The 12,740-nt window shown below is 38.7% G+C and overlaps 1 protein-coding gene across 1 annotated transcript; it reads left to right on the top strand.

The window, feature by feature from the left end:
* The first annotated feature begins 247 nt into the window (after positions 1-247).
* PCDHB5 (protocadherin beta 5) lies at positions 248-3,236 on the top strand. Its single transcript, XM_028849782.2, has one exon. It carries the CDS (start codon positions 468-470, stop codon positions 2,853-2,855), a length of 2,388 nt encoding a protein of 795 aa, XP_028705615.2. The 5' UTR covers positions 248-467; the 3' UTR covers positions 2,856-3,236.
* Positions 3,237-12,740: the final 9,504 nt, after the last annotated feature.

The raw sequence follows: 12,740 nt of genomic DNA on the forward strand, positions 1-12,740 counted from the left end.
TGGAGATTAATATATAATTTTAGTTTTTTCTCAAAAGTATTCTCTCACTGAAAATTAACTCCACAACGTTTATTTAGAACTTTCAGTAACTAAGAGCTGGAGATACCACCGGGAGAGCTTATGGGACAAAAGGGTATGGATACACGTCAGGGTTAGAATTTAGGATGAAATGGCAAATACTATATGCAATAGTAAATTAGGACGCCTGGTGGCGCTGCAGGCTAAGAGTGTGGATAGTGGGCTCTGCGGATAACTCAGGCGCCATTAAGCTGAGAAATCCAAAGCCTGAATGCTTCCTAAAAGAAGGACGCATTTTAGGTAAGATCTAGTGGCTAGATCTTCAGAATGTGCGTCGTTCTTGTGGAAATCAGTTAAGAAAGATCGGATTCGAGGTTATTTAAGCAAATCATCTGGGTGGATTGTATACAGAGTTAAAGAAACTGCGCCTTCTGGACCGGGTCTGAACAATGGAGACTGCGCTAGCAAAAACGCCACAGAAAAGGCAAGTTATGTTTCTTGCTATACTGTTGCTTTTGTGGGAGGCTGGCTCTGAGGCAGTTAGGTATTCCATACCAGAAGAAACAGAAAGTGGCTATTCTGTGGCCAACCTGGCAAAAGACCTTGGTCTTAGGGTGGGGGAACTGGCCACTCGGAGCGCGCGAATCCATTACAAAGGAGACAAAGAGCTCTTGCAGCTTGATATAAAGACCGGCAATTTGCTTCTATATGAAAAACTAGACAGGGAGGTGATGTGCGGGACGACAGAACCCTGTATATTGCATTTCCAACTCTTACTAGAAAACCCAGTGCAGTTTTTTCAAACTGATCTGCAGCTCACAGATATAAATGACCATTCCCCAGAGTTCCCAGAGAGGGAAATGCTCCTAAAAATCCCAGAAAGCACCCAGCCAGGGACTGTGTTTCCTTTAAAAATAGCCCAGGACTTTGACATAGGTAGCAACACTGTTCAGAACTACACAATCAGCACAAATTCCCACTTTCATGTTGCTACTCACAATCGCGGAGATGGCAGAAAATACCCAGAGCTGGTGCTGGACAAAGCTCTGGACCGGGAGGAGCGCCCTGAGCTCAGCTTAACACTCACTGCACTGGATGGTGGTGCTCCGCCCAGGTCTGGGACCACCACAGTTCGCATTGTCGTCTTGGACAATAATGACAACGCCCCTGAATTTTTGCAATCACTCTATGAGGTACAGGTGCCCGAGAACAGCCCCCTTAACTCCTTAGTTGTCGCTGTCTCCGCCCGAGATTTAGATGCAGGAGCGTACGGAAGTGTAGCCTATGCTCTATTCCAAGGCGATGAAGTTACTCAACCATTTGTAATAGACGAGAAAACAGGAGAAATTCGCCTGAAAAGGGCATTGGATTTCGAGGCAACTCCATATTATAACGTGGAAATTGTAGCCACAGATGGTGGGGGCCTTTCAGGAAAATGCACTGTGGCTATAGAAGTGGTGGATGTGAATGACAACGCCCCTGAACTCACCATGTCGACGCTCTCCAGCCCTACCCCAGAAAATGCCCCAGAAACTATAGTTGCTGTTTTCAGTGTTTCTGATCCAGACTCCGGGGACAACGGTAGGATGATTTGTTCCATTCAGAATGACCTCCCCTTTCTTTTGAAGCCCACATTAAAAAACTTTTACACCCTAGTGACACTGAGAACACTGGACAGAGAAAGCCAAGCCGAGTACAACATCACTATCACCGTCACCGACTTGGGGACACCCAGGCTGAAAATCCAGCACAACATAACCGTGCTGGTTTCCGACGTCAATGACAACGCCCCCGCCTTCACCCAAACCTCCTACACCCTGTTCGTCCCTGAGAACAACAGCCCCGCCCTGCACATCGGCAGCGTCAGCGCCACAGACAGAGACTCAGGCACCAACGCCCTGGTCACCTACTCGCTGCTGCCGCCCCAGGACCCTCACCTGCCCCTCGTCTCCCTGGTCTCCATCAACGCAGACAACGGCCACCTGTTCGCCCTCAGGTCGCTGGACTACGAGGCCCTGCAGGAGTTCGAGTTCCGCGTGGGCGCCACAGACCGCGGCTCCCCGGAGCTGAGCAGCGAGGCCCTGGTGCGCGTGCTGGTGTTGGACGCCAACGACAACTCGCCCTTCGTGCTGTACCCGCTGCAAAACGGCTCCGCGCCCTGCACCGAGCTGGTGCCCCGGGCGGCCGAGCCGGGCTACCTGGTGACCAAGGTGGTGGCGGTGGACGGCGACTCGGGCCAGAACGCCTGGCTGTCGTACCAGCTGCTCAAGGCCACGGAGCCCGGGCTGTTCGGTGTGTGGGCGCACAATGGCGAGGTGCGCACCTCCAGGCTGCTGAGCGAGCGCGACGCGGCCAAGCACAGGCTGGTGGTGCTGGTCAAGGACAATGGCGAGCCTCCGCGCTCGGCCACTGCCACGCTGCACGTGCTCCTGGTGGATGGCTTCTCCCAGCCCTACCTGCCGCTCCCGGAGGCGGCCCTGGCCCAGGCCGAGGCCGACTGGCTCACCGTCTACCTGGTGGTGGCATTGGCCTCGGTGTCGTCGCTCTTCCTTTTGTCAGTGCTCCTGTTCGTGGCGGTGCGGCTGTGCAGGAGGAGCAGGGAGGCCTTAGTGGGTCGCTGCTCGGTGCCCGAGGGCCCCTTTCCAGGACATCTGGTGGACGTAAGCGGCACCGGGACCCTGTCCCAGAGCTACCAGTACGAGGTGTGTCTGACTGGAGACCCAGGGACCGGCGAGTTCAAGTTCCTGAAGCCTATTATTCCTAACCTTTTGCCCCAGGGCACTGGTGAAGAAATAGGGAAAACTGCCGCCTTCCGGAATAACTTTGGATTAAATTAGAGATCTCGTTATGACACATTGTTTTCTGCCATTTATCCCAAACTTTTTCAGATCTAGAATTCGAGAGTGTCATGGACAAAAATTTCACCTTGAGATTTAGCTTTTATTTCCCTTTTTAATGGATTTGTCTGCTGAACTTTATTCTGTCTCAAGTATTGAAAACTCAATTTTATTTCATTGCATTTATTTACATAGGGTCATTTCAAATCCATGCATGCTGTTGATTTTCCTGAGATATTTTTCTCTTCTTGTTGGTACTTGTTGTGATAAACCATCTTAATAAAATCAAATATTAATTTTATTTTCTATATATTCTATCCATTCTATTTCATGACACTCTTAAGTATTATATATTTGATGCTAAAATGCAAAAATTAAAAATGTTTCAAATCATTGTATTTTAATTGTTTAAAACAAAGACAAATACATACATATGCTAATAAATATGTGAAAAAATATGTAAAAGGCAGCAATCTTCTATTTACTCTTTTTTGCAGCCCTGATTCCTATTAGCAAACTTTTAAAAAACAGTGTAATTGAATTATTACTTACATGAAGAAAAGTGAACAAATCCTTTATGTTCAACTCAATATATATTCACAAAGTAACATATTTAGTACCAGCAACTTGAAGAGGAAATGAAACATCACTGGCACCCCAGGTGCCACACAAATTACTCCTTACAATCACTGCTAGCCCAAGTATGGCAAATATGCTGACTTCCTATACTATAATTTATATAAACAGAGTAATAGAGTATGAACTGCTTGTGTCTGGCTTTTTTCACTCAGCATTATGTTTATGAAATTTATCCATAATACAGCTTTTAAGTTTAGTCCTTTCATTCTCATTGCTGTATAATATTCCACTATATGAATATACTACAATTTATTTTCTATCCTTTAGATCAGTATTTGGGATAGGGCAAAGTTTGGCTGTTACAAATTATACTGCTATAACCATTATTTTAACATGCCTTTTGGCAACCTGTATATGCAGTTTTGTTGGGTATATGCCTAGAAGTGGAATTGTTGCCCATCTTGTAAGTACATGTTTACTTTTAGTAGACATTTCCCAATAGTCTTCCAGTGGTTGTACTAATTTACACTGCTATCCCCAGTATCTGGATGTACAAATTTTTCCACATTTCTGCCAACAAACTAGTATTGTCTGTTTTTTCATTTTATCCCATTGGCAAGCACTTTATACATTTTTTAGAACTCTTCTTATATTTACTTTCTTATCACTCAGGAATATGTTTGTAACCATTATGAGCTGAACTGTGTTCCCAAATCCCCCTCAAATTCATACGTTGAAACCCTAACTCCCACTACCTCAGAATGTGACTATATTTAAAGGTAGGCCTTTAAAAAAAGAGGTAATCACATTAAAATGGGTCATCAGGGCAGATCTTAATCCGATATAACTGCTGTACTTATAAGACGAGGAGATTAGAACATAAAGAGATGCCAGACATGTGAACACACAGAGGGATGCTTATGTGAAGACACTAGAAGAAGATAGCCATCTACAAGCCAAAGAGAGAGGCCTCCAAATGAAACCAACCCTGCCAACACTTTGATCTTGGACTTCTAGATTCCAGAACTGTGAGGAAAGAAATGTCTGTTGTTTAAGCCACCCAGTCTGTGGTATTTGTTACAGTACCCCTCGCAAACTAATATAGTAACTTTCACAAACTTTAGACAATTTCCTATTAAGATTGCTGAGTAACTAGCACACTTAAAACAACTTCAATCTTTTGTTTTTCAGATAAAGCTATATTACCATTTTTGGGTACTTCTCTGGTCAAACTGAAACCTCTCTTTATTGTTCCAGTAATAACAGTTTCATTAGATTTTTGTATGGAAAAAAAGAATATCATTCTTGGCTGGGCACGGTGGCTCACACCTGTAATCCCAGCACTTTGGGAGGCCGAGGCGGGCGGATCACAAGGTCAGGAGATCGAGACCATCCTGGGTAACACAGTGAAACCCCGTCTCTACTAAAAATACAAAAAATTAGCCGGGCACCTGTAGTCCCAGCTACTTGGGAGGCTGAGGCAGGAGAATGGTGTGAACCCGGGAGCTGGAGCTTGCAGTGAGCCGAGATCGCCCCACTGCACTCCAGCCTGGGGCACAGGGCGAGACTCCGTCTCAAAAAAAAAAAAAAAAAAAAAAAAAAAAAAGGAATATCATTCTTATTCTTCCTTTTATATCTGTTTCTCTCTTACACTTTCCAACCTCTCTCAGTTAACTTCTACTTTTACATTTTACATTTTTACAACCATAGCTAAGAGTTACTTGTCTTGTCTATAGATATATTTTAGAACATGAAGATAATATTTAAAATTTACTTTTCATGACTATATAAATTATGAATGCCCTGCAGTCCCAAATTACCAAGAACACACCGTATCAGAACAAAGTTGGGTTTATTGACTTGTTGCAATGAAGGAGACTGCTCACAGTAGGAAACAGGGGCCACTTTAGTAACAGAGTCTTACAAAGGAGTTATAGGATTTGGTCTTCTGTTAGGTGTTTTTAGCAGAGATTCAACAAGTACAGGTTAGCTCTGGATTGGATGCTTTCAGAAAATTGGGGTAATTCTGTATTATTTTAATGAATTTCACTTAGGAAGTGGGAAAAACACTGAAATTAAATCTGTAATTGGTAAATAAGCAGCATTCGCTCATACTAGCAAGGAAAAAGAGCTCTTTTGTTTTTTCTTTTTTGTTTTAGACATTGTCTCCTCAAGCATGAAGTCTTGCTCCATCAGGGTTACAAGGTTATTTTCTGGTCTTGGTGTTGTATGAAATTGTTTGCATTCAATAGGAGAAGATTATGACCGACCTATAAGTGTCAGAACAGTTCCAGGTTGTTGGGCTGATTATCTTCTCAAAATATTGTTCATTGCTGAGCCATATTACTTACTGAAGCCTCTAAGTAGTCTGGGATTACTTAGGGATATAAGTAATCTTAGATCTGAGATTACTTCATTTCTACTATTATTTTCTTAATAGTGTATCCCTAAGTTTAATCTTGTTATTCCCATCTGAGATTTGTGCTTGTCCATTATTAAATATTCTTAATGAAAATTTTAAAAAACAAACAAAAAAAGATATTGAATATTCTTAGTTATTTTTCTGTTCCTTATATTTCCTTTATTTTACATTTTTAGCTTTTCTTCTATGTCCTGATGTCTCTCACTTTATTTTTTAGTGATAGGGACTATCTTTCCTGCTCTTTGGATCCAATGTTGTGCTTCCTGTACCATTGAAAACAGTATGTTCCTAAAATCAAGACCAAATAGATTCATCATTTTAGACTTCATTAGTTGGCTTTACCATATTTTCAAAATCTCAATCAATAATTCACTTTACCACATTTCCTAACCTGAAGCCCTCTAGCTTTCTGCTTCCATCTGGACTAAATGATCTCTAAGTCTGTACAAAACTGTCATCTTGTCTTCATACCTCTCCTGGTTGAGTCAGATCACTTGTCTCCCTTTTTATTCCCTCTCTTTGCTACAATATATCCTGAAATGTCTTCCTAAGGGAGGGTTCACAAAAAAACAACTTTCTGCATCGCTGCCAGTCTGAAAATGCATTTAGTTTTCCTTCATATTTAATTGATTATTTTGTCAGATACAGAATTATTGCTTGGAAATTTAAAATCATTAATATATTGATTATTGATTCATAATTTTTGATTAAAAATTTTATGCCAGTGTGATTCTTGATTTTTTATACCCCCATCTCTCTCTCTCTCTCTCTCTCTCCATATTTCTGTAGAGAAAAGAATTTTTTGTGTCTCCTTCCCTCAGAATTTTCTCTCTTCTTTTTAAATGTCTTGAATTTCATAATAGTATTATAATTTTTTCATTCATTTTGCTGAACACTCAATGTACTTGTGTATTCTAACAATTTATACCTTTTTATCTCTGGGATTACTTCGTTTCTATTATTATTATTATTATTATTATTATTATTATTTTGAGACAGATCTCACTTTGTCGCCCAGGCTGGAGTGCAGTGGTGCAATCTGCAATCTTGCTCACTGCAACCTCTGCCTCCTGGGTTCAAACGATTTTCCCGACTCAGCCTCCTGAGTAGGTAGGACTATAGGTGCACACCACCACATCCAGCTAATTTTTTTTTTGATTTTTTTTTTTTTTTTTTAAATAGAGTTGGGGTTTCACCATATTGGCTAGGCTGGTCTTGAACTCCTGGCCTTAAGTGTTCTACCTGCATCAGCCTCCCAAAATGCTGGGATTACAGGTGTGAGCCACTGTACCTGGCCCATTTCTACTATCATTTTCTTAATAGTTGTATCCCTACGTTTAATCTTGTTATTTCCTTCTGAAACTTATGCTTGTCAGATATTGAATATTCTCAATTATTTCTCTGTTTCTTATATTCTCTTTTATTTTACATCTTTAGCTTTTCTTCTATGTTCTGAAGTCTCTCACTTTATTTTTGAGTATTTCTAATGAAATTTTAGTCTTAGTGGCATATTCAAGTTTCTACAAACTTTGTTATTAAACATTATTATATATTATGTACTATTATTACTACTACATACTTTCGGTGTACTTGGCTATTTTCTGAATACTTTATACATATCTCATTTAATCCTCAAAATAATGGTACAATTAGTGTCAACATGTTCAAGGTGAACAAACTGTAACACACAGAGGTAAAGCAATTTGCCCAAGGTCACTGTCCTAATGAGTTTGGGCTGCTGTAACAAATACTATAGATTGAGTGGCTTATAAATAACAGAAAGTAATTTTTTACAGTGTTAGAGGTTGGAAGTCTAAAATCAGGGTGCCAGCATGGTTGAGTTCTGTGAGGGTCCTCTTCCAGGTTTCAGAGCACTGACTTCTCCTTGTATCCTCACATGGCAGAAAAAATGCAAGACAGCTCTCTAGAATCACTTTCATAAGTGCACTAATCTCATTCAGGGCTGCTTCTTCATAACCTAATTACCACTCAAAGCCCTACTTCCTACCATCATGTTGGGGGTTAGGATTTCAACAATCACCTAGCTAATAAGAGGTGGATGTAGAATTTGAATCCAGGCAACCTGACCCCAGAGAAATTGCTTCATGTTTATTAAATAATTTTTTTTTTAAGTGACCAGGTCTTGCTATGTTACCCAGGCTAGTTTTGAACTTCTCAGCTCAAGTGATACTCTTGCCTTGGCTCTTGAGTAGCAGGCAGATACTACCATGCCCAGCTCAGAAATTGCTGTTTGTTTGTTTTTACTTTTTTTCTATTTTAAAATCTATCAAAATTCAAAAGAGTGCGTACAACATGTATGTACAATAATAATAATAAACACTAATAACATGGTCACTCATCTACCCATTACCCAGCTTAAGAATTAGAATGATGCCAAGATGTTATGCCTCCATCATAACATCTTTCAATCCTATGAAAAAGAACCAGTTTTCTGAATTTTTACTTAACTGTTTGTTCTTCTTTATAGTTGCAATAGAAAAGCTTGTATTCCTAAATGATTTACCATTTAGTTTCATCTGTCTTTGCAAATTATATAAATGAATTTATATAGTATGGATCCTCTGTGAGCTTGCTCTTTTTAATCATTATGCTATTGAATTTATACATGTTAATTCAGTTCATTCACTTAACTCTTCCATAGTATTCCATTACGTAAATGGAGTACTATGAACTTTAAATTCTTTTTACTAATGATTTACTTTTTGGTTGTTATAAGAGTTTTGTTACTATAAACAATACTGCTATAAGCATTCTTGAATATATTGCCTCATTCATTTCGGCAAAGGTTCCTTTTGGGTACAGGCACATCCAGGAAGGGATTATCTGGGTCATACCAAGAATCAGGAAAATATTGAAGTGAATGAAAAAGACTACAAAGAGATGCTGACACCAAGATGACAGTTGTTAGAATTATCTGACAAATATTTATATACAGACCTCATCAAAATGTTTTAATGAGCAATTATGAACATATTTGAAACAAATGAAAAACAGTCTCAGCAAAGAAATCAAAGATATAAAGAAATCCCTGTGGAAATTTTAGAAATTAAAGATACAATAATGGGGCCGGGTGTAGTGGTTCACGCCTGTAATCCCAGCACTTTGAGAGGCCGAGATGGGTGGATCACCTGAGGTCAGGAATTCGAGACCAGCCTGGCCAACATGCTGAAACCGCGTCTCTACTAAAAACACAAAATTAGCCAGGCGTGGTGGTGCATGCCTGTTACCCCAACTACTTGGGAGGCTGAGGCAGGAGAATCACTTGAACCCAGGAGGCGGGGAGGTTGCAGTGAGCCAAGATTGCCCCGCTGCACTCTAGCCTGGGTGACAGAGCAAGACTCTGTCTAAAAAATAAATAAATAAATAAATAAAAACAAAAAAACCCAGATATAATAACTGAAATAAAAACTCAAGATAATGGGCTCCACAGCAGAATGGAAGGAACAAAAAATCAATGAACCAGAAAATGAAACAATAGAAATTACCCATTCTGAAGAGGAAAGAGAAAATAGACCATAAAAAATGAACAGAGGCTCAGGAACCTGTGGGGCCATACCAAAAGATCTAACCTTTGTGTCACTGGAGTCCCAAAAGAAGGCCAGAAGGAGGGTGGAGCTAAAAAAAGTACTCAAAGGAATAATGTCTGGAAACTAAGCACATTGGCAAAAGGCATAAACCAGAGATTCAAGAAGCCGAACAAATCCCAAACAGGATACACCCAAAGGAATCCACACCAAGAGGCATCATAGTGAAATTTCTGCAAACTAAGGACAAAATATCTTTAAAGCAGTGAAGGAGAAATGACACCTTACCCACAGGGCAGTAACGATTTGAATGAGAGTAGATTCCTCATCAGAAATCACGGAGGCTAGAAGGAAGTTGCACAATATTTTTTAAGTGCTGAAAGAAAACAACTGTCATCCCAAAATCCTATATCCAGTGAAACTACCCTTCAGGAAAAGAATTTGTTGCCAGTATACCTACCTTAAAATATTTGCTAATGCAAGTTCTCCAAACAGAAAGGAAACAATTTAAAAAGCAATCTTGGAACATCAAGAAGGAAGAAACAACACAGGAAACAAAAATATGAGTAAATACAACAGACTTTTCTTTTTCTCTTGAGGTTCCAAAATTATGTTTGGTGGTTGAATCCAACATTATAATACTTTCTAAATGTGGTCCTAAGTGTATGTACAGGAAATATTTAAAACATGTTATAAATGAAGGAGGGCAAAAGGACACTAAGGGAGGTACATTTTCTATGCTTCATTTGAACTGGTAAAAATATCGGTTACTGATATCAATCAGTAAACTGATAAGTTGTGTATATATAGTATAATACCTAGAGTAATCAGTAAAAAGCTATAAAAAGTGGTACACTAAAAAAAAACCACACACACTACAACTAAATCAAAACAGAATTCTAAAAAATGTTCCAATAACCCACAGGAAGGTAGAAAAATGAAAACGGAGAAACAAACAAAAAAACAGAGAAAACAAACAGGAAACAAAAAATGGCAGAGTTAATCTCTACTAATCTATAATTATGTTAAATGTAAATGGTTTGAGCACATCAGTTAAAACAAAAACGTTGGGAGAATGGGTTTGAAAAATTATGACCCAACTATATGTATCAAACTTAATTTCATATATAATGATATATGCAGTTTGAAAGTAAAAAGACAAAAATGTATACAATTATTAATGAAAAAATAAAGCAGGAGCTGGGTGCAGTGGCTCACACCTGTAATCACAGCACTTTGGGAGGCTGAGGCAGGAGGATCACCTAAGGTCAGGAATTTGAGACCAGCCTGGTCAACATGGTGAAACCCCGTCTCTACTAAAAATACAAAATCAGCTGCTGTGGTGGCGGGCACCTGTAATCCCAGCTACTCCAGAGGCTGAGGCAGGAGAATTGCTCAAACCTGGGAGGTGAAGGTTGCTGTGAGCTGAGATCACACCATTGCACGCCAGCCTGGGAGACAAGAGCAAAACTCTGTCTCAAAAATAAAGAAATAAGTAAAAATAAGAATAACTAACTAAATAAATTAATTAATAAAGCAGGGGTAGCCATAAGGTCATATAAAGTAGACATGAGAGCAAAGAAAATCATCATATAAAGTAGACATGAAAGCAAAGAAAATAATCAGAGACTGCATAGGACATATCAGAGACACAGCAGGATATTGTATAATGATAAAAGAAGAACACATAGCAATCCCAAATGTATATATACAAAACTGCAAAATGTATGAAGCAAAAACTGACAGAAGGAGAAATAGAGAAATCCACAATTACAATTGGAGACTTCAATGACCTTCAACAATTGATAGACCAACAAGGCAGAAAATCAGCAGCGATACAGAAGAACTCAATAATACCATCAACTAACAGCATCTGATTAATATTTATAAAACACTCCAATACCAGAATACACCAGAACACTCCAATACCAGAATACACCAGAACACTCCAATACCAGAATATACCAGAATAAAAAATACCAGAATACACCAGAATAAACAATACCAGAATACACATTATTTTCAAATGCTCACAGAACCTATGTAAGATAACCACAATCTCAGCCGTAAAACCAACCTCAACCAAATTAATAGTGAAATCATACAGAGTGGGTTCTCTAAGCACAATGAAATTAAACTAAAAATGAATAATGGAAAGATAAGAGGAAAACCTTCAAATACTCGGATATGTAGCAACATACTTCTAAATAATCTATGAATCAAAAAGAAGATCTCAAGGGAAATTTAAAAATACATTGACCTGAATTGAAAATGAAAATACAACACATCAAATTTTGTGAGACATAGCTAACACAGTGCAGAGAGGAAAATTTTATAGCACTAAATATGTACATTAGAAAAGAGGAAAATTCTCAAATCGGTCACCCACCAGTTTATCAGTTTCAAGCTTCTACCTCAAGAATCTAGAAAAATATGAGGAAAATAAACCCGAAGCATTCAGAAAGAAGGAAATATCAAAGATAATAGAAGAAATCAAGAAAATTCAAAGCAAATAGAGAAAGCAATAAAGAAACAAAGAACTAGTTCTTCAAAAAACATTTTTTAAAAAAAGACAAACCTCTAGCAATACTGACAAAGTGTCTTACCCAATCATTTCAGATTTCAAGTGTGATTTAATCCTTTATATTTTCAACTTCCTTGCAGCATATCTCCTGTAAATTGAGTTTCTTTAAGTGATTATTTATATATCATCTCTAACTTTTCCCTGTATTACTGTGTTTTCTTTCCATATAACTAAAGAAGAGTTTTAAGAGATTCAATTTGTCTTTGAAGGTCTTTTTCTTTCTCTTTTGATAAACTTGAATAATTTTTAAAAATTATAATGGGATTAACTGAAACATAAAATGGAAATCAGCTTGATCAGCTATGCAGTACAGGTACAGGTTGGGCATCCCTAATCCAAAAATCCAAAAATAGGAACTGCTCCAAAACCGGAAACTTTTTGAGCCAATCTGATGCCACAAGTAGAAAATTCCGCACATAAGTACATAATGCAAACTTTGTTTCATGCACAAAATTGTTTTAAAATATTATACAAAATTACCTTCAGGCTATTTGTATAAGATGTATATGAAACTTAAATGAATTTCATGTTTAGACTTGGTTCTTATTCCCAAGCTATCCCAGTATGGACATGCGAATATTCTAATATCTAAAAATCTGAAACTGAAACACTTCTGGTCTCAAGCATTTCGGACAAGGGCTGCTCAACCTGTCATTACAGACTAACTAAATAAAATTAATTTTAACATACTTTACAATGTTCAATCAGTTAAAATACTATTTCAGCTTGCTGGTAACAGTCCAGCTAAATTAATC

The sequence above is a fragment of the Macaca mulatta genome, chromosome 6 (genome assembly GCF_049350105.2).
Source record: "Macaca mulatta isolate MMU2019108-1 chromosome 6, T2T-MMU8v2.0, whole genome shotgun sequence".
NCBI classification, from domain to species: Eukaryota; Metazoa; Chordata; class Mammalia; order Primates; family Cercopithecidae; genus Macaca; species Macaca mulatta.

Coding starts and splice junctions, on each gene's coding strand:
- PCDHB5 (XM_028849782.2), top strand. CDS start 468: ATGGAGACTGCGCTAGCAAAAACGCCACAGAAAAGGCAAGTTATGTTT.